Genomic DNA, 27,414 nt, shown 5'->3' with positions numbered 1-27,414 from the left:
TAGCCTGAGTGCAGGTTGTGAAGGGCCTTCTATATTGTGCTATTCTACTGAATCTGGACATTATCTTGGGCACCAGTGCTTCTCAACTTTCCTATGATAAAAATCACTTAAGAGGCTTAATAAAAACATAGAGTTTTCTTTTTTTTTTTTTTTAAGATTTTATTTATTTGTCAGAGAGAGAGCACGCACAAGCAGGGGGAGTGGCAGGCAGAGGGAGAAACAGGCTCCCCGCTGAGCAAGGAGCCCGATGCAGGACTTGATCCCAGGACCCTGGGATCATGACCTGAGCCAAAGGCAGACGCTCAACCAACTGAGCCACCCAGTTATCCCAAACATAGACTTCTCTTTCCCAGATTCTGATTCTTTCGGTCCAGACCAGTTCATTTATTCATCAATTATCCAGCAAGTATTTATTGAGCTCCCTCTGTGTACCAGTATTATATATTGGGGATGCAGTATTGTACAAGACAAGACATTAGGGGATGATTTCAGGGAACTCTCTTAAAGGCTACATTTTTAACAGGTACTTCAAGTAATTCTGATGTAAGTGGAACAGGGAATCCACGTTAAGATGGCAGGGTGTTAAAGAATTCTAAACCCAGGAATATGTAGTCAGATTTAAATTTTAGAAAATCACTTGGCATGTAAAAGATGGATTGGAAAGGTGTGAGACCAGAACAAAAGCGGTGAGGAGGAAGCTGGAAACCAGTTCTTAAGAGCATTATTCAGAATCTGAATGAAGGCAATGGTAAAGAAGTTGGAGTAAAGTGGCAAAATTTAGAAAATATTTCCAGAATAAAATCAGACTAGCAGGATTTCGTGTTTTGTTAGATTTTAAGCGATGATAATAGATTATTTTCAAACTTACTGAAATTATTAACCTAGTAGTAATCTGGTAAAATTGTTGTATTGCAGGGATTTTCTTCCAGGAAAAGAAGACAACTAAAAGATAGTTTGAAAAAACTGAATTTATAATGTGGAAAGACTAGAAGAGATTTTGCTTTACCAACAATGTTCTGAAAGGAAACCTCAAAACATTTTCATCGGTTTGGCGGGGGGATTGTTTTTGTTTTTGTTTTTTAGATAGCTGGAGGGTGGGGGCAGAGAGCTGGAGGGGGAGGGAGAAAGAATCTCAAGCAGAGTCCAAGCTGAGTGTGGAGACCAACGCAGGGCTTGATCTTACAACCCTGAGATCATGACCTGAGCCGAAACCAAGAGTTGGACACTTAACGGACTGAGCCACCCAGGCACCCCCATTTTTTCAGGTATTTAGTGATTGTTCCCATTATTCATAAATAAAGTTATAGCTACAGAAGAAACTTGTAAAGCACCTTATAATCCCAGCCTTTCATTTTATGGATGAAAAAATTTAGATGCAGAGAGAGGAAGAGGCTTGCTCAAAGTTTCCTACCTAGATGGTGCCACAACCATCAATATCTGTTGTCTTCAGATGATTCAGGCAGCCAGTTGAATATATAGATGATCCTGAATCCCATATTTTAGCTAATGAATTCTCTGCCTTCATACTTTCCTAGGGAAGAAAAAAATCAGAATTTATTAATTTTAGGAATGAGAGTTTGGCTAAATTTGACTTTTATATAGTAACTTCTTTTTATATAGTAACTTACTTCAGTGCTAACTCAAAAAAAATAATGCGTTGTGGGATTTTAGCCTAATTTCATGTATTAGTTTGCTAGTGTTTCTATAACGAAGTACCACCAACTGAGTGGCTTAAGCAACAGAAATGTATTGTTTCATTGTTCTGGAGTTCAGAAATCCAAGATCAATGTGTTGGCAGGATTTGTTCCTTCTGAGGGCTGTAAGAGTAGGATCTTCTACAGGCCCCTCTCCTCGGTCTGTAGATGGTTATTGCCTCTGTGTCTTTACATCATCTTCCTTCTACACATGTCTGTGTCCAAATTTCCTCTTACCAGAATACCAGTCATGTTGGATTAGAGCTCACCCTAATGACCTCCTTTTTAACTGGATTACCTCTATAAAGACCCTATCTCCAAATGAGGTAACATTCTGAAATAGGGAGACTTCGACGTATGAATGGGGGAGGGGTGTGTGACACAGTTCAACCCATAATAATTCATTTTCTTTTAGCTTTAGTTAGAATATATAACACCTATCAAACAAATACAGTAGTTCCTGAAAAATTTTTATCAGACACTGTTGAGAATCTAATGAAAGCAGTATACCTTTTCTCCCAGAAAACACATATACCAGTTATTTATTGTTATTCCAGAAAATTCTTAGATACACAATGGTCATCACTGCAGTGTTTCACCTTACATTATTATTATTTGAGACATGATAATCATTTTACACATAACTTTAAGCAATCTATTGTGCAAGTAAAATACAAGCAATTCATTGAGAAGTAGTTGTTAACCTAAGAATTGCCTACCAAAGAGTTATTTGTGAAATATAAGTCAGTTTCTTCACTCTTTGGTGTTATGGCGCTGTCATCAGTTTATTGAGGATGCATTACAAAAAAGGCCGCTATGAAGCCACTTACATAATTTTCATTTGCTCTTTAAGCATGATTATAATACATGTATTTGCATACAAACAGCAACAGTCATAGTTTATTTCTGTCTAGTTATTTGCAGGACATACCTTTTACTGAACTATTATTTTTAAGAATATATAATGTGTTACCAGTTCATCTATAATGCTTATATTAGGGGCGCCTGGGTGGCTCAGATGGTTAAGCGTCTGCCTTTGGCTCAGGTCATGATCCCAGGGTCCTGGGATCGAGCCCCGCATCGGGCTCCTGGCTCAGCAGGAAGCCTGCTTCTCCCTCTCCCTCTGCCTCTCCCCCTGCTCATGCTCTCTCTCTCTATCTCTGTGTCTCAAATGAATAAATAAAATCTTCATAATGCTTATATTAGTGAAGATATTTCAGGATGTGTGTTTGTTTTGCAGTTCCTACAGGGCCATCTCCTCCCCACTTGTGACAAACAGACTAAATCCAATTATTTAGGTCCTGCACAGTTCTTAGGTTCTTTCTGATAGATATTGAGGGCCACAAGCAGTTGGAGATAAGTGAGGATCAGTTACTCCCTTAAAATTTGTTGCCAGGTTATAATGAAACACATGCTGGCACACATAAAAACATCCTATTAGTCAGTATAAATAAAACAGTATCATAACTTGTTTTATAAGCTTATTGAAGTCCCAGTGTCCTCTTTCAGTGCGGCAACAGAACCTTGCATGAAAGATTGCCTGAAGATGGGGCACCTGGGTGGCTCATTCGGTTATGTGTCAGACTCTTGATTTTGGCTCAGATCATGATCTCAGGGTCCTGAGGTCAAGCCCTTGGGATTTGCTTTCTCCCTCTGCCTCTCCACCCCTACCCCCCCCCCCCCCGCTTGTCTCTCTCTCTCTCTATCTCTCTCTCTCTCAAAAAAAAGAAAAAGAAAAAGAAAAACATTTGCCTGAAGCAATTGCAACAGTATTCCATTTGTAGGATTCTATTGGCCATTTGGTTAACTCCTTTGACTAAGAATCCTCCTAATTAGCAGCTGAGGATTCAAGGCTAAGTCATTCCTAAGGATAAAGGACTTGCTAGATGCATATATTCTTGCTCAAATGAGTATTACTAAAATGTTTTGGCTAATCCAGTATCTTAAACACCACTAATTTAATCTATGAAAATCCATTTCTGATATTCATTATGTTAGATAAAAGTTAGTTGAAGTACTTAAACCTTGGAGTGTGGCTTTTGGTCAAATGCTAACCAACCACTCTGAAGTATTCACATTCCCAGTTAGGACAATTAACTGTCCCTAGGGCATAGACCAGAATGTGCACATTTATATCATCTGTCTATGCTGAAATGTGTTCAACAAAATTATAGGCCTCATGACCCCACCTATATTTTTATGCTGTGGTGTTATAATTTAGGAATTTCTATACGTCTTCCCTCTTCCTTTTCCACTGAAAGTACTAGTTCTCGATGTCTGCCTGACTACCTACCTTTCTTGTATTCTTTCTTTTAAAAATTTTATCTTTAAATAAATAAATAAAAAACTTCATCTTACATTTTAAAAAAGTATGACATGTTGGGGCGCCTGGGTGGCTCAGTCGTTAAGCATCTGCCTTCGGTTCAGGTCATCATCCCGGCGTTCTGGGATCGAGCCCCGCCTCTGGTTCCCTGTGTTCCCTCTCTCACTGTGTCTCTCTCTGTCAAAATAAATAAATAAAATCTTCAAAAAAAAATTTAAAAAAATAAAAAAGTATGACATGTTGACTGAAGAAAATATGGAAGATGCAAAGAAGCAAATAGAAGATAAAGATCAGCTGCTATCCCACTATGCAACAATGATTATTGTTTATTTATGTTAAAACCCATCTGTTTTTTTCTGTGTATGTCTGCTTATGTTAAAAAGGGAAACATCCAGATCTTATTTTATAACCTAACAATATATATGGATATTTCCTTGAGTCATTAGCTAATTTAGCAATGTAGTTTTTAACAGCCACATAGGATTTCATAAGATTATTGTATGGATAGACCATAATTTATTTAAACAATCCCTTATTGCTGGACACTTAGAATATCTCCAGTTCGCTATTAAAGGCATCGCCAGACTTGTACACTTAATTCCTTTCTGGTTTCTTCAGACTTAGCTTTATGTACCCATCATTGGCTGTTAAAATGCCAGTCTCCTTTTCCTTCTATTTAGGTCACAATTCCTACGTAAGTCTTCAATTTAGATTTTTAAAAGTTGTGATTTTTAACTTTCCATTGATATAAACCTTGTATTTGGATGAAGCAGGTTAAAAATACTGTTTGGAATTTTTAATACTCAAATTAACTAGATTAACATACTTGCTTGTTTTAAAAATATAATTTTAGGAGTATATATCCTGGGAAAATATGGACAGAAGAAAATCAGAGAAATACAAGAAAGAGAAGCTGCAGAGTACATTGCTCAAGCACGACGACAGTATCATTTTGAAAGTAACCAGAGGACTTGCAATATGACAGGTAAGGCAAAGAGAAATACTTATACATGTATAAAGTTACTTGATGATTGGGGTGCCTGGGTGGCTCAGTCCTTAAGCATCTGCCTTTGGCTCAGGTCATGATCCCAGGGTCCTGGGATTGAGCCCCACATCGGGCTCCCTGCTTAGCAGGAAGCCTGCTTCTCCCTTCCCCACTCCCCCTGCTTGTGTTCCCTCTCTCCCTGTGTCTCTCTCTATCAAATAAATAAATAAAATCTTAAAAAAAAAAAAAAAGTTACTTGATGATTTATATTAATTTGCATACCTTCAGGACCAAAGTTAGAGGAAAAGGCAAAAGAAGAATGATAAATCTAGCAAGGATTTATATGATTTAACTGAAGTACCTCATTAAATGTTGATTTTTAAAATCAGTATAAATCAATATACAATATGCAGTAAATGCTTGTTCACTCACTTTATTTATTCACTCAGCAAATACTTGGGGTACCCAGTGTTGGGGAAACAGAAGGTGAAAGATTAAAAAAAAAAAAAAAAATCCCTGACCTTTAGAATTTATATGCTAATGAAAGTAACAAATGATAAACAACATATAAATAACTTCAGGCAGTGATGGCTGCCATAAGGAGAATAAAGCTGTGAGAGAGGTGGGGATATTCTTTAAGAAATGGCAATCAGGAGTCAGGCCTCTTTGAGGAGGTGACATTTGAAGAGAACCAAATGATTCAATGGAGGGAGCCATGCAAAATGCCTTCGGTGGGCACAGACTTGATACTTTCAAGAAATAGCAAAAGGGCTATGTAGCTAGAGCAGAATGAGCAATGGAAGAGTAGTAGGAAGTAAGGCTACAAGGATAGGCCTGATTTCATTAGGCCTTATAGCTGTAGTAAAAATTCCTAAGTGTGTTAAATTTACTGTAGGCAACTACAGACCCATGAGTGTAGCACAGTAGTATACACTAATCAACATGAATTAATCAACATGAATAATTTAACTTCTAGAGCTAGAAACCTACTGGGAGAATGCCATAACAAAATCGACTGCCCACATTTGAAGGGAACAGGTATTAATAACTGGCATAACCCCTTAAAGAATTAGTTTTCAAATCCATGTCAAACCTGTTTCTCTTTGCTATTGTTTAAAGCTTAGTCTTTTCTATTACGCTTCTTTTAAGAACAGTTAATTTAGAAAAAATTGTAAAGGTAGGTTCTCTTTATTTACTTTTGAAAGCAGAGTTTTTTTCTGAGTTTAAAGGACTTTATTTTTAGTATAATAATAATACTTAATTCTATAAAGCAAATAGTAATCATAAATACTGCATGTAATGACAACTCAGATAAAATGCATTAAGGAGGGCATGTGATATGATGAGCACTGGGTATTATTTGCAACTAATGAATCACTGAACTCTACTTCTGAAACTAATAATGTACTATATGTTAATTGAATTTAAATAAAATAAATTTTTTTAAAAAACAGTGAGTTCAGTTCCCAGGTTTTCCTTGTAATATCCCTGTATCTTTGGGCAAATCTAAATCTCAATTCTCTTTTCTATAAAATGATCATCATAAAACCCATTTCATAAATTTTTGTAGAATGTGAGGAGATAATGCATATAAAGTGCTTGGTGCATAATAAATACTCAGTAAATGATAATTTTTTAAAAATTACATAATTCTTGGGGCACCTGAGTGGCTCAGTCAATTAAGCATCTGACTTTTGATCTTAGCTCAGGTCTTGATCTCAGGGTCATGAATTAAAGCCCTGCGTTGGGCTCCATGCTGGATGTGGAGCCTACTTTAAAAAAAAAAAAAAGTTACATAATTCTTTAAATTGATATTCAGCATCAATGAAGTGATGCTACCAAGGACATTTCAATGAATTTTTAGAAAATAAGGACAGTCCATTTCCGGTTATTACTCATATTTTCAGAAAATAGAAAAAGGTTGTCTAGAGTCTGCAAATACATCTCAATTTGACATGGACCCTTGTGTCAGTTTTTGTTCCCTGGGAAACAGATGCTAAGATGGGATTAGATGTGCATGAGATATATTGGGAACACCTGCAAAGAACAAAGGGGAGGGAGCAGAAGGAGGCAAGGAAAGCCTTTAGATCATAGTGCAGGTCTTTACACGTGAACGGAAAGGGAGAAGGAAGAAGATTAGATAGGAAGAGTCTCAGCCTACGGCACAGTTCCAAGAAAGTTTTGGCAGGCCAGTGGGGAGTCCTTAAGTCAAAGTTCCCTGGTAGACAAGACCCCCAGGAATGGACCTGTGTTAGTATCGCCACAGACCACTCTCATTGGCTGGGAGCGGTGCAGACATGGTATTGGATCACCAGCCAATCATGCTCCTAGCAGATTTGGTGGCACATTTCCATGACCACCACAACCCTCAGATGAATAAATGGCTGCAGATAGGTAATTAAAAATAAAATATGGTAGGAGGCAAATATAAGTTCACTAGAAAACTTTCCAAATTAGCTTTCTGGTATGCATTGATAATGGGGTTATAAGTCATATGATAAATTTCTATCCTTTTGAATAAGATGCATGGATATACTAGAAAAATTTAGTAGTTTTAGGTAAATAGAGCCAGTTTTTCTTATCCAAGAAGTTGGCCCCAACTTGAAAGATATCATCTAATAAAATGCTTCTGTGTTCTGCCCAGTGACTTTATCTTCTTCATGATTTTACTAAAGATTCAGGAGAGATGCTTATTACATTTATATATGACAGAGTGCTAGGCTGGATAAATGAATTGTTCTGCATTAAAGTCAGTTGTACAGATTCAGAATTATCTAAGCTTGCTTGCAAGCAGGATATATGAGTAAGGGTTGGGAGTTCTAGTTGAGCATAAGCCGGTTATAAACACTTTGATATGACTTCTAGAAGTACTAATTTAATCTTAGACTACAATAATAAAGTCTTTGATTCAGATCAAAGGTAGTTGCATCACGCTCTGGAGTAATCAGAGTACAGGAGGGGTGCCTGAGTGGCTCAGTCGGTTAAACGCCCAACACTTGGTTTCAGCTCAGGTCATAACCTCAGGGTCATGAGATCCAGCCCCAGGTAGGGCTCCATGCTCAGTGCAGAGTCTGCTTGAGATTCTCTCTCTCCCTCTGCCCCTCCCACTCATGCTTTCTCTCTCTCTCTCAAATAAATAAATCTTAAAAAAAAAAAAAAAGATACAAACTGGAATGTGTCAGAAGAGGCCAAATAAGGATATCATAAGGGCTGACACTTACTGAGCGTTCTCATGTGCAAATGTTCTAAATGCTTGATATGTCTCAGTTAATCCTTACAACAATTCTATAAGGTAGATCCAATGTTATCCTCAGTTTACAGAGAAAACGGAGGCACTGAGAGGTTAAATAACTTGCTCAGAGTCACACAGATTTCATAGCTGATGAAGGGTTGTCATGTGATTTGTGGTTGGACTGGGGGGTATTTATCATGGAGATTGGATGGCTAAAGGAAAACATGAATGCTGTATTCAGCTAGATACAGAAATATAAATATAAATACAGAAACATAAAATATAAAAAAAAAAATGCCTGGAAGAGAAGAATTGACTTGTCTTTGGTTGAATAGGCTGAAGGGGAAAGTAAAATTCTTCTCTCAGAAGAATTGTTGAAGAGACTCCTCTCAAATCATGTTGTTTTACCACATAATCTTTAAATTAGTTTCTTACTACCTCCATTTTCTGTATGTAGGACTCTAGCCTAATTTTTCTTGGTGGGCTAACATACCGCATTTGGGCTAGGTATATGTACCAAATACACTAAGATAAGCTACCTTTTACATTGGCTCTGAGCTGTGACTTTAGTTAATAATCTAAATGACTTAGGTGATTTAATCATACAGCTTGAGGAAATACACTGAAGCTACATAGTGCAGCACTGAAATAGATGTCTAGAGTAGGCTAAAACTAAATGTTCTATAGAAAAAATAATATGGATTTTATAATTAATATGTCTTACCTAGTCAAGAAATAAAAATCCTACACTGAAGTTTTTCCCTTTTAGAATATGGTATTTTTGATCTTTTGATATTTTTTTCATTTTGTTATCATTACTTATTTAGTGTTAGAAACTCATTTTAAGTTGTTATATTTGCATTTCTCCATCATTTCTTATACTATGCAGGAGCCATAAATAAAGTAACTTCTATAAATTACATGCAATCTTTTTTTCCATAGGGCACTATGTCTTATTTTATCTATGGTATTCTTGGGAGTTACAGGCAATAACTATTGGCAAAACCAAAAGTGCAACTCAGCAGTTCTTAATTCCCAGCCTGATGCACTTTTGTCTAGGTTTCAATAAGTGCTTATTGCTTTGAATATTCAATAAACTTTTTTAAAAATAGAAATAAAATATGGAACAAAAAGTATAAAATAAAAATGTTGTTTTTGATCATTTTATTATATCAGAAATAAATTCATTGTAAAAAAATTTGGAGAGTACAGAAAAGAAGAGAAAAAAAGATGATTATTAGTATTCCATTGTCCAGAGACCAGCACTATTAACATTTCAGAATAATTCTTCCCATTCTTTCTTGTATGTGTACTTGTTTACATTGCTGTGATCGTAGTATATATATATATATAATTCTATTCAATTAACATAAGCAGATAAATGATTTACTAGCATAAACTCAGTTTTTGTTATTCTTAATAATAATTTGAAAACTCTAGCCCTGACATTCCCTCCCAACCCTTGCTAGTTACTAGTCCAATCGTATAGCCTAAATGATGTGCGTTTCTCAGTGAAAGCAGTCATATCACTTGCGACCTTTTTTATTTTCTGTTTGCATTACAGTGCTGTCCATGCTTCCGACCCTGAGAGAGGCCTTAATGCAACAACTCAATTCTGAGAGCCTAACCGCTCTGCTAAAAAACAGGTAAATGCAAGTTAACATCATTTTTTGTTTATACAGGGCACTTACATTTATAGAATGGACTGAAATATTTTTCGAACATCTTTGTTTCCTTATTTTTCTTTCTAATTGATGCTTGTAATATAGAGACTCATTTAGAAAAAATAGTGACTCTGTCACTGCATTCATTCTATTTTGTCTATGTATTTTTGCTCTACCTTGATGCACAAAGTATTTGGTCAACAATATTTATGTGTATTCTGGTTTTCATATAAATATATCTTATATCACTTTAACCTTATTCAGAAATTTAATTATTGAGTGCTTATGGAATGTGTTCCTGAACCAGATGTTTTGAAGCTAAGTTATATTAAACATTGTGCTTCTTAAAGTGTTTAAGGTATAATAGGTAAAACATGGGAACATTTTGAGTAAGGCATATGAATTTACATTTTATATTATTAACAAAATGAAGTGCAGTTTTTTTTTTGACAGAGAGAGACACAGCGAGAGAGGGAATACAAGCAGGGAGAGTGGGAGAGGGAGAAGCAGGCTTCCTGCTGAGCAGGGAGCCCGATGCGGGGCTTGATCCCAGGAACCTGGGATCATGACCTGAGCCAAAGGCAGACGCTTAACAACTGAGCCATCCAGGTGCCCCATGAAGTGCAAATATAACATGAGCATACAATAATGATAATTTACCTTACCATGACAGTTCACTGAGCACAAAGCATTTTTACACATAGGACTTCCTATATGGAGTACAGCATGCGTTGGGGTTTTGTAATTTAGTATGATGCTGTGTTCATTGAGGAGACTTCCAGAAGGAAATGGTTTCTTATTTTAATGAACAAGATGAAGGGAAATGGTTTCACTAAATAAATTTTAATCATTGTGACCGTGTTGAAATATTCACTTTCCTTGTAATTACCTTCCAATAGCCAGGGAAAAGGAAGTATTATTTCTGGAGGGTCTCTCTGTGCTGAGCCCAGTACTAGATACCTCATTTTCACAATATCCTTGTGAGGCAGATATTACCATCTGTATTTTGCAGAGAGGAATTTACTACTCAGGTAAAATAACAAGCTAGAAAATTTCTTTAAAAGCATTTTCTATATTCAGAGAATATCTCCCAAAATAACAATGGATTTGTTTGCTTGGGATTTTTTAATCTGATTAAAGTATAATGCCAGTAATACAAATTTTATCATTTGTAGAGGGTGATGCATTTTCATCACTTAATAGTTATAAAGTTTAGTTTATAAATTAGTTCGTATAATTACGTACATAAGAAACATATAAGCAGATTTCTCTTGGTCAAATAAATGTTTAATTACCACCTATAGGTACATAAGTAGAGGGTAAAGAAATATGTACATGGGGCACCTGGGTGGCTCAGTCGGTTGACTGTCCTCTGAATCTTGATTTTGGCTCAGGTCATGATCTCCAGGTGGTGAGATGGAGCCCTGCATGGGGCTCCATGCTCAGCAGGGAGTTAGCTTCTCTCCCTCTCTCTCTGCCCCTACCCCACTCACTCTGTCTCAAACAAATAAATCTTAAAAAAAAAAAAAAAAGAAATATGTACAAGAGAAGTAGATAAAGAACAGAAATAGGTTTTAATTCCCTTAAGTTTTAGTCTTACTAGGGAGGTAAGACAAATGAAATAAGTGAATAGCACTTTTATAAAAGCAACATAATAACACACACAATAAATATAGTAGCATTCTTCCTTCTTGGTGACTGTTTCCTGCAAGGCCCTGTGTTGCCTATGTTTTGGAGGATTTGAGATAATTAAGGTAAGATCTCTTTCCCTTTAAGACTTTGTCACCCAAAGAAGGGAGTATATGACATAAATTATCATAATTCAAGACATACTGTGTTTAGTCCGTGGTAAAAAGTGAAAGCAAAATGTGGGAGGCTTAAGAAGAAAGGGAGTTATTATTTTGATGGATAACCCTGGACAGCTTTCAAGAAGAGGTGTCATTCCTCTTTTCTTAGTCAGTACACAAAATTTCTTAAATTCCTGAGTTGATTATTCCTTATTCACTGTTTCTTTTTTTAAGTATCTGAATGTTATTTTTTTCTTGCCTTTCTTTTGATATAAAATTACTGTTTGTAAGTTTGGGGTAAAAATGTCCATTTGAAAAATATTTGCATAAAGAGGGGCTTGAGCCCTTACAAAGCGTGTTTAAATAAGGCCTTCAGGATTTAAGTACCTTGCAGGATTTACACCATACGTCTTGAACATGGAAGGGGATAACTGAAACTCTAAAGTCAGTTTAGTGGCAAAGAAAGATAAGAAGCTAGTAATATCCCACAATTGTAATGGTAATTCGGCTTTTTATTGAAATGTAAATTTATGTCTAAACATAATAATAAAGAATATGGGTTTGTAGTTTGTATATCTTTGTGGCTTTTTATTTCATTTTCCTTCTAATTTATTTTTATTGTATTTTACAAAAGTATCAGTCTGTGACATATTGGAAATAAGAAATAAAATTGGTCCTTCCATGTAGATGGTTTGAAAAGCACTGAACTCCATCTACGTGGATATATTCACACAGTTGAGCACTATGCTATGGTTAAAAAAAAAGATGGCTATATTTCTATAGAATGATCTTCAGGATATATTGTTATATATATACTTTAAAGCTAAAGAAAAATGTGTATAGTATGCTATCATTTATCTAAGAGGGCAGATATGAATATATATACATATTTGCTTATATAAGGCAAAACAGTGGTAAGTTAAAGTAAAAATTTCTAATAGTCACCCATGAAGAAGGGAGAGAATAAAGGGGAATATGAACAGACTTCTTTGAATATACTGTGCTGTGTAAATTTGACCTTGGAACCATGTAAATATTTTACATATTTATAAAACTATATATAGTGTTTACAAAGCAACGTCTAAAAAGAGATGGTAAATTAATCAAATTAACCTAAATGTGTAGTTGCTGTTATCACCATAAAGTAGAAACTATGCCAGGTGCAAAATCCCTAAAATTCTTCAATATTGCTATTGCTATTCTGAGACTGTTGTTCATAGAGGGAAGGATGAAGCAAATTAGTAATTACATTGGTTTCACTGATTGCTACTGTGGGCAAAAAGAAATATAGATAGATGTAAGATCAAGGAGATGAAGTTAAAAACCCTGTAGTTTTAACACACACAGTTACTAGCTTAGTCTACCAAAAGGGCTTAGAAACAGTGACCTATCTAGTAGCAATTAATATCCTTAATCAGAGATTGTAGTTACAGACTACCATTTTCTGCTACAAGGAAGCAGGACTCTTTTTAATTTTTTTTTTTAAAGATTTTATTTATTTATTTGTCAGAGAGACAGCAGGAGCACAAGCAGGGGGAGAGGCAGGCCAAAGGAGAAGCAGGCTCCCCACTGAGTAAGCAGCCCGATGCAGGACTCAATCCCAGGACCCTGGGATCATGACCTGAGCCAAAGGCAGATGCTTAACTGATGAGCCACCCATGCATCCTGGAAGCAGGACTCATGGAGAAAGGGTGATTTTAAGTCTGTAGCAAGAATTGAACAAGATGAACCCACGGGGTGCTGGGTGGCTCAGTTGGTTAAGTGTCCAGCTCTTGTTTTGGACTCAGGTCATGATCCCAGGGTCCTGAGATCTAGCTCCGCAAAGGGCTCCATGCCCAGTGGGGTGTCTGCTTGAGATTCTTTCTCTCCCTCTCCTCCTGTCCCTTCCCCCTCCCGCCTTGTGCACTCTCTCTCTCTAAAATAAATAAATAAATCTTAACCAAAAAAAAAAAAAAAAAAGATGAACCCAGAACAACTTTTCTTGTCAGTAAGCAAAGACGCTATCAAAGACTAACAGGGTAATGTCAAAAGGATTCAGGAGCCAATCTGAATAGTACCCCCAATGGTCAAAGGTGGGCAATTTGAACACCAATAAGAATAATAACTACAGTGAGCTGAAACGTCAAACATCAAATATATATTTATATATATTTAAATTCTTATGTTTGTAACAATACTTTAAAACAAAAAATACTTTATTATTTACCTTTGGAGGATTATTGACGTGCTTCATTATTTGTGAAATGGTAAATGAGGGAAAGAAAGAAAGATTTTTCTTGATTTTCCTGTATGATTTTACAATTATATATATGCATATGCTCAGAAGGAGGATAAAAACCAGAAGGATATATACCAATACACTAGTGAAAATGGTTGTGGTTTTTTTTTTTTAATATTTTATTTATTTATTTGAGAGAGAGAGGCAGAGAGAGACAGCGCACGAGCAGGGGGAAGAGGCGGAGAGGGAGAAGCAGGTTCCCCTCTGAGCAGGAGCCCAATGCTGGGCTCAATCCTAGGGCCCTGAGATCATGACCTGGGCCGGAGGCAGATGCTTTGAGCCACTCGGGCGCCCCGTGAAAATGGTTGTTATCATTGGTTACTGAAATTACAGGGTTTTTTACTATATTTACTATATTTTGTGGGCTTTGTTTCCTATGGTTCCTATAGTTATCCTGTAATAAAATATAATTAATTATAAAGATATAAAGTTCTAAGTTTTCTATTAGATTACCTGATTACTATTCTCATATTTTCTTCTTTAGGCCTTCAAACAAGTTGGAAATATGGGAGGATCTGAAGATAATAAGTAAGTCTACCTACTTTGTGTGACAGCACGTCTTTAAAATATTTATAAAGGGTGGGGCGCCTGGGTGGCTCAGTCATTAGGTGTCTGCCTTCAGCTCAGGTCATGATCCCAGGGTCCTGGGATCGAGCCCCGCATCGGGCTCCCTGCTCAGCCAGGAGCCTGCTTCTCCCTCTCCCACTCCCCCTGCTTGTGTTCCCTCTCTCGCTGTGTCTCTCTCTGTTAAATAAATAAGTAAAATCTTTAAGAATATATATATTTATAAAGGGAAATTTTTATACTCCATTGTATGGATGACTCTTTTTTACCACAAAGTTGTTGTCCACATTAAATAATTCTCATAAAGGAAGTTGATCAATATCTGGTCCTAGAAAGTATTCAGGAAATATTAGTGGTGATGGTAGTATTACTGTTGTTATTGTTATAATATGTAAACCTGTCCTAGACCACATATGCCTACATTAGGTACTGATACCTGCAATATTATGCTTTTTTTTTTTTTTTTTTTTTTTTTGAGAGAGAAAGAAAGAGTGCATGAGGAGGTAGGGAGGGGCAGAGTATACACGCTGGTCTCAGAGCTTTATACTGCCAAGGATTCCTACATTTTCCCATCCATTCATGTGATCCTTACCAACTAAATCATGCTTAAGCTTTGCCTATTTAAAAATAAATTAATAGTACCTTTATAGTACCATGTATTTCAGCCACCCCTTTTATAATACCAAAGACTTCTACATTCCCTTTTCTTCTCTCCAACTCATTCCTTGAACCCTATAGCCTGGCTTCTACTTCTGTGTCTCCACCCAAACATATCTCACAAGCACCAGCAGTAACTTCTGTGTTACTAAATCCACTGGACATTTTCCTCCTTCTAGACCTCTTGGCAACATTAAACACCTTTGCTTTCTCCTCTGTTTTGAACATTCTGTCCCAGGCTGCTGTGAAGCCTAGTCTCTGGGTATCCCCCATCTGTACTTTCTCCAGCCCTTAAATGGGCTCAGCCTCCTTTACCTGCCATTACAAGCTGGAGTTCTTCCACTCTTAACTCTCAGCTAGCTCCCTGGAGAGCTCAGAGTTCTGAGGCTGTAAATCTCAGTGTTTCCCAGTCCTTTTGTGTTCTCCTTTCTAAGCTAATAATATATAACCCTTTACTCAATATATTAGTTATTGCTTTTATTGGTTATTGTTTCAATTAAGAGATCATACCTAATTTACATTAAACAAGTTGTAAGGAGAGAGACTATGAATATTTTGAATTGATATATTTTTGTACTTGAAACAGTTACAAATGTATTTTTTAAAGTCATCTTGTAAAAAAAAAGTAACCATAGGGATAGTTTGTGATTTTACATATTTGTTTGTTTTAATAATAGTACCAAATTGTTTTCTTTTCTCTGTGAAGGTTTCACAAGAAGTATCGTAGCAGTATACAGTACTTGTATGCTGGTGGTTCTTTTGCGAGTCCAGTTAAACATAATTGGTGGATATATTTACCTGGATAATGCAGCAGTTGGCAAAAATGGCACTGTAAGTTTCATAGACTTACATAGATATTGCCATTTTTTTCAAGATTTAAATGAATTTAACTGAATATTACTTATCCTGATAATGTCTGTAAAATAAATATCTTTATATTTCATGTGACTGTAAACTTCTAGCATTATTTTTCATATTTTGAAACTAGACTTTTTGTTATGTTAAAGAATACTGTTTTTTCCTATCATTTCAGGTCCTAAAAAATCTCAGCTCAAGTTATACTGAAAATATTATTTATATACTAATAATATTAGATAATTTAAACTTATTTCTATTTTGTACAGACAGTTCTTGCTCCCCCAGATGTCCAACAGCAATATTTATCAAGTATTCAGCACCTCCTTGGAGATGGTAAGATTCTTATTTGTGACCTGGAAACTAATTTTAATTTGTTCATTTTTTATTATTGAGGAATTCAAAAAGTGAACAAGGCTTTTGTGTTTGTTTTTCCTTTAATAGGCCTGACAGAATTGATCACGGTCATTAAACAAGCTGTACAGAAGATTTTAGGAAGGTAAGGCATTTTGCGTTGGCTTCTCTGACTTCCTGATTCTGGTGAATAAAAGAAAAATTAGAATTGTTCTAGTGAAGTTGGTGATCTGACAAATGGTGGTTTGTGAAATTCTTTGTAACCTTATACAGACACAGTCCTGAGATACTGCATTGTGAATCCATTTTCTGCATTAGTGCCAACCTTTTGATACTAAGGGAAAAGATTTAATGTTTCATTGTTTATTGATTGACTTCCAAACAAACCAGAAATATTTGGGTCATAACATAAAACACCTACTTTAAAATCTGCCTCTGAGCCTTTTATCTTCCATTTATACTCGTAGTATCTCTAATTACAGTGGGAATTTTCTTGTGAAATCTGCAGCAAGACTTGATGTGGCTCTGTAATAATGACACTTAACTGATGGCTGATTTCTGAATCCACTCTAGTGAGTTCAGTCAGCAGTTTCAGGTTTGACTAGCTCTCAGAGAGTAATCTGTTAAGAGTGTGCTTAGGATGTGTTGTATAGTTTCAATTTATCCCGATTCCCTTTTCTCTGTTTCTAGCATTTCTCTTAAACATTCTTTGTCCCTTTTGGACTTGGAGCAAAAACTAAAAGAAATCAGAAATCTAGTTGAGCAGCATAAATCTTCTTCTTGGATTAATAAAGATGGATCCAAATCTTTATTATGCCATTATATGATGCCCGATGAAGAAACTCCATTAGCAGTTCAGGTGATTAATTCATAACCATTTAACCAAACCAGTTACTCTATATTTTTAAAATTCTTTTACTATCTCTTGAAATTTAGATTTCTGAGGCTCTTGAAAGGTAAGTGATTAAAAGGCCTGTATTCCAATAACTTAAATAAAACTTCATTCATTTAGAAAACAAACAGCAATTATGACTGATTTCTAATTAGAAACATAATTTTAGATATTGAGCTAATTTTTATTGAGTATTAGTTATGTGAAAGACATTGTGATGTATGATTCATACAAAAAATGAATAAGACCTATTCATTATATTTGGGGGAAGTCAGGAGACACATTCAGTTTATGTGACTAAACCATATTTATATGAGATCAAGTAGCAGAAGATAGAGCTGACAGCTGGGGCAAGATCATGAAGAGCTTTATATGCCAAGATAAAGAGCTGAACTTCAGTTTATAGAAAAAGATAAATTTAGCCAGGCCAGTACCACAATTACACATTCTGCTTTTTAAAATAAATCAATGAGGGCAGTATCAAAGTGGACTAAAGGAAATTTTAGTCATCCAGTGGAGAAACAAAGAAGGCCTAATCTAACAGTTATCAACTATGGTGTTGCTCCATATTGGTGTGTCCTGGGCAGTTGTGATTTAAATTATTCATTGATAAAATTAAAAATAGAGCTACCCTATGACCCAGCAATTGCACTCCTGGGTATTTACCCCAAAGACACAGATGTAGTGAAAAGAAGGGCCATATGCACCCCAATGTTCATAGCAGCAATGTCTGCAATAGCCAAACCGTGGAAAGAGCTGAGATGCCCTTCAACAGATGAATGGATAAAGATGTCATCCATACATACAATGGAATATTACTCAGCCATCAGAAAGGATGAATACCCAACTTTTACATCAACATGGATGGGACTAAAGGAGATTATGCTAAGTGAAATAAGTCAAGCAGAGAAAGTCAATTATCATATGGTTTCACTTATTTGTGGAACATAAGGAATAGCATGGAGGACATTAGGAGAAGGAAGGGAAGAATGAAGGGAGGGAAATCGGAGGGAGAGATGAACCATGAGAGACTATGGATTCTGAGAAACAAACAGGGTTTTAGAGGGGAGGGGGGTGGGGGGATGGGTTAGCCCGGTGATGGGTATTAAGGAGGGCACATATTGCATGGAGCACTGGGTGTTATACGAAAACAATGGATCGTGGACCACTACATCAAAAACTAATGATGTATTGTATGGTGACTAACATAACATAATAAAATTTAAAATAAATAAGAATAAGAAAAATGGAGCATCTGGCTGGCTCATTCAGTGGAACATGCAGCTCTTGATCTCAGGTCATGAGTTTGAGCCCCGTGTTAGGTGTAGAAATAACTTAAATAAATAAACTTAAAAAAAAAAAAAGAATAAGAAAAATGTCAAAGATTATAGGTTATATACCTCATTTCAAAATATTGGTTTTTTCCATATATAAGCAGGTTATACCCATTCTTTACAGTTAAGAAAAGAATATCTCACTTGACAACTGGGGTAGACTTAAACCAAAGAGGCTCCTAAGCCATACCTTATCCTAGAGGCCCCATTAGAACAAAGACTACCATGGTTTTCATTGCCTGCTGTATTTCCATCCCCAAAGATAGACCTGTTTGGGTGTCCAGAGACCCTGCCTTCATGAGTAGGCCAAAAAAAGGTTGCAGCCATTTAAGGGAACCCCATGACCTGCAGGATGGAGGCTAAACTGAATAAGCAGAATAGATGGAACGGAATTAATGAAAGAAACAGGAGAAAACTTACTTACAAATTCTAATCTCAAGGAGATGCAATAAGAGTATTAAAAAAACTTTCTGGAATGATAAAACAGTTTCCAAATTTTAAAATTCAACAGTGGAACTGAAAAAGAAAATTATTCAAAGAACAAGTGAAGAAAGGAGTGACAGACCCAATCTTACCTGAACTGAATTAAACCCTGAAACTTTAGGGGCGCCTGGGTGGCTCAGTCGTTAAGCGCCTGCCTTCGGCTCAGGTCATGATTCCAGGTCCTGGGATCGAGCCCCGCATCGGGCTCCCTGCTCCGCGGGAAGCCTGCTTCTCCCTCTCCCACTCCCCTGCTTGTGTTCCCTCTCTCGCTGTGTCTCTCTCTCTGTCAAATAAATAAATAAAATCTTTTAAACCCTGAAACTTTAGATTGAAAGGACACACAGAGCGCCAGACTAGACTAGACTTGATGAAAAAAGACATACAAATTTTGATAAAATGTCTTACCAATTAAAGAAAAAAAAAAAATCCCAGGCCTCTGGAACCTCAAAGGACTATCTTTTTCTCTGTAAATATATTCTAGAAAATGTGTTCAAGAGGGGCCAAATAAACAAGGCTCTTAAAAAGTATAATTTTACTTCGACTCATTTTTTTAGTATAGTTGACACACAATGTTACATTAGTTTCATATATACAAAATAGTGATTCCACACACTTACACATTATGCTGTGTTCACCATAAGTATAACTACCATCTGTCCCCATACATCCCTATTATAATATCATTGACTATATTCCTTATGCTGTGCTTTTTTATTCTCATGACTTACTTATTCCATAACTGGAAGCCTTTATCTCCCACTCCCCTTCACCTGTTTTACCCGACCCCTCACCACCCTCCCTCTGCAACCATCAGTTAGTTCTCTGTATTTATAGGTCTCATTCTGCTTTTGTTTTATTCATTTCTTTGTGTTCCACATATGAGTGAAGTCATATGGTATTTTTTTTTATTTCACTTAGCATAAAACCCTCTATGTCCGTCTGTGTTGTCTTAAATGGTACAATCTCATCCTTTTTATGGCTGTGTAATATTCCATTGTGTTAGTCTATATAGAAATATTGTATGAGCCAATAATTCTACTGTTGGGTATTTACTCAAAGAAAACAAAAACACTAATCTTATATATGCACTCCTATGTTTATTGCAACATTATTTACAATAACTAAGATTCTGACTCATGTTTTAAATAGTATTTATCTATACATATGAATTTTTACAGTTTTCTTGAGTTTAAAAAAACTCATTTCTTGATTGTTGATAAAACATAGACTTGTAGATTTCCTCAACTCTTGGGGTTTTTTAATATGATTAGTTTCATCATAACTTTGTGCTAATATTTGAAACCCTAAAGTATAGCATTTTAATTTCACAGGCCTGTGGGCTTTCTCCTAGAGATGTTACAACTATTAAACTACTCAATGAAACTAGAGACATGTTGGAAAGGTATGTATACTGCATGTAACAGAAAACATGTGTTTCTATTTTGAATGTACTTATGACTCTTTTTTAGCTTTTCTTAAACAACATATGCAACATAGTATCTTGTTAAAATTACATTTTGAATCTGTTCCCTGTCTTTAGGTAGGATTTCCTACCAAAACTAGTGTTTCTTTTATTAAGATAATCAGAAAAACAGATTTTTTTCAAGATACCCATGCTTTCCTCAACCTACTTCCTTAGCCTAGAGATTCTGAAATACTAGTTGAGGGACTGAAAGATAGCATTTATATTTTGAGAAGAGCTCTCGGGTGATTCTGGTATACCCAGTGTATTAGTAAATATTTAACAACTAGCTCTGTAAAACAAACAAACAAACCAGAAACTGAAATTATAGCTGCAGCAGTTCTGACTACCAACTTGAAATCATTTGATACTCACTTGAGGAGTTGGGGAGAAATGTACTTTGAAGCCAGAGGTAGCCAGCTCCAGCTAATCCTCATGTATACCACATGCACATATGTGATGTGTGTACACTCCCCCCAACACACACACATACTCAGTTTGAGATCTACCCCCCCCAATTCTCTCAGGATAGACTATAATGTCCCTAAAACTTTGAGTGATAAAAATTCCACATCTTCCCTAAATTGAGTATTACTGTTTTAAGTCACCCAGAAGACAACCAGGGTGTTAAAAATGGAGAAAGCACCAGCCTATGCATTAGAAGACTGGAAGACCTAGATTCAGGTTGGGCTTTCCTGTTTATTAGCTGTTCAGCATTGGTTGAGCCACTTAAATTCTTTGAGGTAGTTTTATCATTGTAGAATCTGAGTAGTAATACCAGTCTTACCCACTTATCTTAAATGGTTAAAATATCAAAGTTTCTTTTATCCTAAAGATAATTTAGGACCATTTTCTCTAGTTGTATTTTCTGAGGAAATTATATCCTCTGCTTATAAGATATCCTCATGATTGTGACAAAAATTAGCAAATTTGAAGGTTAACTCAGCTACTGAATCTACTGTCTGAATTCATCAAGTTCTAGTCTCTTGACTTTCTACAATAGCCACCTCCACATTTTTTCTTACTCAGATTTCCACCAAATCACTCCACAAAATGCTAGAAAAGGTCATCAGTGATCTCTTGCCAAATCCATTCAACCTGTAATGTTCATCTTACTTGGCCTTTCTCTGATAATTAACACTGTTGATCAAGCCTTTCTTAAAATTCTTTTCTCAAGTGGCTTCCATGACAGTGTAATCTAATTTCTCTCCACATTCTCAGGTTATTTCTTCTTAGTTTCCTCTATGTCCATCTTTCTTATAAACATTAGTTTTCTAAGGTATTTGTTCTTATTTCATCCTCAGCTGCCCCAAACAATTTCATATTCCCCCATTTAACCACTGTCTGTATGCTAATAATTCCCAAATTTATAGCCCCTAGCCCAACACTCCCATGAGCTTTTCTAGATGTCAAAGATCAAACTAATCTGTTCAACTAGGTATTTTCTATCTTTATAGTACATATATATTATTCTTTATATCAAAGAGGTTTGGGGCTCTGGGTGGCTCAGTAAGTTAAGCATCCAACTATTGATCTCAGCTCTTGGCTATCCTTTTTGGAAAGCGGATCTTAGGGTTGTAAGTTCAGGCCCCATGTTGGGCTCCACACTGGGCATGGAACCTACTTTAAAAAAAAAAAAAGGTTTTGTGAGGTACTTACATGGTGTAACAAAAAGAGCTTGAACTTTCAGATCAAAAGGCCTGGGTTCAAATTCTAGCTCTCCCATTTACTAATTACATACCTTTGGACAAATTTATTCATCTCTAAGTATCCAGTTTCTCATCTGTACATGATAATAAAATTTTCTATCTCACTGGGATGTCATGACAGTATGTAAAGCAAACCAGTATCTGTGACTATAAGATGATTCCTCTTCAAGAGTTTCCTAAAGAGGGGCGCCTGAGTGGCTCAGTCAGCTAAGCGTCTGCCTTCGGCCCAGGTGGGGTCCTGATCTCAGGGTCCTGAGATCAAGCCCCGCCTTGGGCTCTCTCTCAGCGGGGAGCCTGCCTCTCCCTCTCCCTCTGCCTGCCCCTCTCCCTGCTCATGTGCTTGCTCGCTCTCTGTCAAATAAATAAATCAAATCTTTAAAAAAAAGTTTCCTGAAGAGAAGTAATACTGTTATTGATATTTTTGAAAACACATTGTACAAAGTGCTGGATGATATAAGAAAATCTCACAAATTGGATGAAAATTCTCATTGTATTGTGCTAAATAATAAGCTTACTTTTTAATGCTTAATTGTTAAAGATTAACTCCTTGATATATTCTTACAGTGTTTTAGGCTATAAAAAGTAGGTTGTGACTAGAAATGTTGGTGGCTGTCAAAGATAACATAGCTACTGAATTTATTTCCTTTTCCATTGAAAATCTAAAAAGCAATTTATCCTTCTTATTTTGTATAGTCCAGATTTTAGTACAGTTTTGAATACATGTTTAAACCGAGGGTTTAGCAGACTGCTAGACAATATGGCTGAGTTCTTTCGACCTACTGAACAGGACCAACATAGCAACTCCATGAGTAGGTAAGATGACAAAAAATGTTATGTGTCTAATGAATACTCTAATAAAAGAGTGCTTTGGATGTGTTTATTTTTTGTTCCAGGTAATAAAAAAAATCTTAGAGGATAAATTTGATTGATCATTTGTCAACAAATTAAACTCCCTTAAGCCAATGACTCCGTAAAAGCTCCTTCTGGATTCAATATTAAAAATTTCATTTCTTCCCCAAATTTTGCCACTATATGGAAATAAGTTGTGAAACTACCTTTCTGTAAGCCAAATTCCAGTTCTTCGGTTTTTTTTTTTTAGTTCTTTAGAATATAAAACTGAAAATGTATTTAATTACTGTAAGCCATAATTGACCCACATAATTCAATAGTTTGGTCATTAAAATAACCCAGGCATTCTTGTTATAAATTCCCATTTGATGAATTATCTCTTACTTCTACAACTATTCATTTTTAGCTCTTATTGTAGGATTGGGAGTATTTAGTTAGTGCAATTGTTAGTAATTTTAATCACAATTATTTCTAAGTCATACATTCATACTGCTAAAATGTATCATACGGTTTTATTATATCCTTAGCTCAACATGAATATTTTGGGTCTCCTAGTAGAATTTATACTCTTTTAATAAGCTGTTTTGTAGTTTTTTATATTAAACTCAGAAAATAATAAGTACTAAACCAATGTTAACTGACTATAAACTAGTCCATTAAAATGAAGAGAAACAGTAAGTGATATGCAGTATATATGTGCAGTATCCAATTTAATTCTTAAATACATAGGGCAAGAAATTACTCAATTCTCTGGAACCCCTCTTTATTGTATAAAAAAGAATAATTTGCAGTTAAAATTGAGGATTTGGAATACTTAGAGCAATAACATTTATTTTCTTAAACAATTTAAATATCACCCTAAAATCTTTTTTAGGATTTCTTTAAGTTATACAAAAATAAATTTCAGCCCCTATATACTCCCTAAATCAAGGTGCTCCGATTAATAAAGTTCACTATAATTTCTACCTAGCAAGGTGTTAGTTATTTCCTGAGTAGTGATAAAGAATTGTAATAGTTGTTTTAACACAAATACTTGACCTTATACCCTAAAGAATTACAAAAGTTGTTATAACCACATCAGCCATTGATGGTCTTCCTTTTTGAACTCCTACAGTACTTCATACTTTACTTTCCCATACAACCTACGTTTTTCACCTAGAACTGGAATCATATTCCTCAGTTATATTTTAAGCCTCCTCTCAAAGTCAGAGACTATCTAATGCCCTTTCATATTTCATTACATACACTAGGTATTCAGTCGGTATTTCCCGTCCTAAGTTTTTTCTCTTCTGTATCGGTAATCAACTTCATACTCCATGATTCAATACTAGAAATATTTCCATTATGCCTTGTGTTATTCCTTTTATTTAAAATGTAGTGAAAGTTCTAGCCATCACAGTAAGTCAAGAAAAAAGATTCTCAGTTTCGGCAAAGAGACAAAATGATCTAGAACCCTCAAGAGAATCAACTGAAAAGTGATGCTAACTAATACAAGCTCAAATTATATATATGTGTGTGTGTGATATATATGTATATATTCCTGTATATACTATGTATATAACATATGCACATAATATATAATATTCAAGAAATTATTGAAAAAGTAAACAATAAATAAACTCTCCTTATAAAACATATAAGGTGAAATTATTAGAATAATATGTTATTCATAATAAATAAACCAATGGAATAGGATGTAAAATCCAGAAACAGGCTCTAAAATATACAGGAAATTAGTACATTAGGGGTGAGGAAGAGATGTATTATTTAGTAAATTATAAGACAGAGTAGTCATTTTACAACGACTAATGTAAAATAATAATAAAGTTAGACCCTTCTGTACCACACACAACCAAAAAAGTCAAGGAGGTTTAAACAATAAAAGCAAATGAACAAATGAATATTTGTCAGAGTTCAAGATGGAGAAAGTAGAGAACTTTACAAAAGAAAGTGATAGGTTTGGCTGTAAAATGTAAAACTTACAGATCAAACAAGCTTTATTAGCTTTATAATTGGTATTAAATGCAATGATATGTTGGGGGAAATGTTTGCAAACTGTATATATTATACAAAGAGGTTAATAGCATTATGGACATATCAGTTAAGGAAGGAAACACTCAAAGAAAGAAATGGTCATAGACACAAACAGATAACTCAGAAGAGAGAAATAGAAGTGCCAATTTTTCCATTCATCTAGCATCTATTTGTTGTACACCTACTATGTATCAGGCACTGTACTAAGTCTCTGTCCTCATGGATCTTACAATAGAAGAGAAATAGACAATAAACATAATTGTACAAACTGTGATAAGTGTTAAAAGGAAAAGAACATTGAACATATGATAAAAGTATTTGACAAACATGGAAAGTCAAGCAGCTTCCTTGAGGAAATAATTTGAACTGAGAACTAAAAGATGAGCATCTATTAAATATGGCCTTGGACTGGAGTGGGGCAGTTGACATTTAGGGCAGAAGCCACAGGGCAAAGACTTTGAAAAGAGGAGGACCACAGTACACTTGAGGACCTGGAAGAAGCTGGTGTAACAGCTGAACAGCTGGAACTGGGAGGAGGGCGAGTGTGAGATCAAGTTGGAGAACTGAGCACATACAGATTATGGTGGTCAGCTTGAGAGTGCTGGAGAACCACTAGAGAGAAGTGGCAGGAGAGTTACATGATGGGATTTACACTGTAGGATCACTTGGATTGCTCGGTGGAAAAGGAATTGAAACAGAATTGGGGTGGGATATATCAGTGGATGAACGAAGACTTGTATTAATTGATTCTAAAAGTATATATTGAGCACATACTGTGCACCAGGCCCTTTACTAGGTACTGGGATAATACAGTGAGTAAAATAGACATGGTATCTAACCTCACAGACATTGTATGATAGCGGTGTCTTCAGTTTCTATTGAAGAAAAATTAATGTACAAAGAGAGACATCAAACAAATAAACAGGGGCACCTGGGTGGCTCAGATGGTTAAGCGTCTGCCTTCGGCTCAGGTCATGATCCCAGGGTCCTGGGATCGAGTCCCGCATCGGGCTCCCTGCTCAGCGGGGAGCCTGCTTCTCCCCCTCCCTCTGCTTCTCCCCCTCCCTCTGCTTCTCCCCCTGCTCATGTTCTCTCTCTCTCTCTGTATCTCTGTGTCTCGAATGAATAAATTTTAAAAATCTTAAAAAAAAATAAAATGAAATAAACAAAAATTTGACAGATTTTGAAAAATGCTACCATAAAGGACAATAATGTGTAATTTTCTCAGGAATACATAAATCTCTCCACTCCTTTTTCTTTTTATGCATTGCCTCAAATCTCAGCATAGCATACTGGTTAGACAAAATAGCTTCAGCATTTTCATGGTGTTTAAAAGGAAATTTCTAGTGTAGCCTCAGGTATAAATATATGAAGTATTGCATTTAATGTAATAAACCTCAGTCTATAACCCACACACAAAAATTATTTCATCATTGTTTACAAATTGTTTCACATTTAACAGTCATTATATCATCCATAATCACACAAACATTCATTTATTCCTAAAAAAATGATTGTTGAGCACTTACAAGTTAAAAGGTCACTGCTATAGTCCAGACAAGAGAAACTGCTTAGCCTGGATTAGGTTTGGCAATGGGGAGAGGTAGACACACTTAGGAAATATTTAGGATTGTGGGGGGATTCGATATAGTCAGGATAGAGAAGTGCCAAGGTAAAAAGCCCAGGTCTCCTCTTATACAGCCAGATAGATGATGGTGTAGTTCACTGGAGTAGGGAGGAGAAACATTCAACATTGCTAGTAATTGAGAGAAACACAGACTAAAGCTGTAAGAAACCATTTGAGCTATCAGACATACCAAGATTTTTTTTAAAGCTAATACTTGATGTAGAAAGAGGCATAATGGAGCAGGTTTTCTCACACACTGCTGGAGAAGCAGAGGACGTCTGTCAGTATACCTTATAAACCTTAAAAATATTCATACCCTTGGGGCACCTGGGTGGCTCAGTCAGTTAAATGTTCAACTCTTGATTTGGGCTCAGGTCATGATCTCAGGGTCCTGAGATCAAGCCCCACCTCAGGCTCTGCCCTCAGTGGGAGTCTGCTTGGACTCTCTCTCACTCTATATCCTCCCCCAATTTGTGCTCTCTCCCTCTCTCTCTCTCTCTCTCTCTCATAAATAAATTAATTAATTAATTAATTAATTAATTAAAAATCATACCCTTTGACCCAGTAATTCTGTGTTAATACAAAGAACTGTTTAAGGAAAATTAGGCAAAAACTTAAATGCCCAACTCCA

At 35.8% G+C, this 27,414-nt stretch overlaps 1 protein-coding gene across 4 annotated transcripts in view; it reads left to right on the top strand.

Moving 5' to 3' along the window:
* PEX3 (peroxisomal biogenesis factor 3) overlaps positions 1 to 27,414 on the top strand; it is a 36,561-nt gene that overhangs the window by 4,279 nt on the left and 4,868 nt on the right. For all 4 annotated transcript variants that reach the window (XR_004921753.2, XR_004921754.2, XM_036106680.2 and 1 more), the window contains exons 2-10: positions 4,871 to 5,002; positions 9,799 to 9,880; positions 14,448 to 14,491; positions 15,891 to 16,015; positions 16,309 to 16,375; positions 16,484 to 16,538; positions 17,084 to 17,252; positions 20,434 to 20,504; positions 22,967 to 23,086. Coding sequence is in view for 2 of the 4 variants with exons in the window: in XM_036106680.2 (XP_035962573.1) it covers positions 4,871 to 5,002; positions 9,799 to 9,880; positions 14,448 to 14,491; positions 15,891 to 16,015; positions 16,309 to 16,375; positions 16,484 to 16,538; positions 17,084 to 17,252; positions 20,434 to 20,504; positions 22,967 to 23,086 (865 nt within the window). In the remaining 2 variants the exon portion in view is untranslated. The remainder of the gene's footprint in view (positions 1 to 4,870; positions 5,003 to 9,798; positions 9,881 to 14,447; positions 14,492 to 15,890; positions 16,016 to 16,308; positions 16,376 to 16,483; positions 16,539 to 17,083; positions 17,253 to 20,433; positions 20,505 to 22,966; positions 23,087 to 27,414) is intronic.

This window comes from Halichoerus grypus, chromosome 9, assembly GCF_964656455.1.
Source record: "Halichoerus grypus chromosome 9, mHalGry1.hap1.1, whole genome shotgun sequence".
Lineage (NCBI taxonomy): Eukaryota > Metazoa > Chordata > Mammalia > Carnivora > Phocidae > Halichoerus > Halichoerus grypus.
This window is presented reverse-complemented; position numbering and strand designations above follow the sequence as displayed.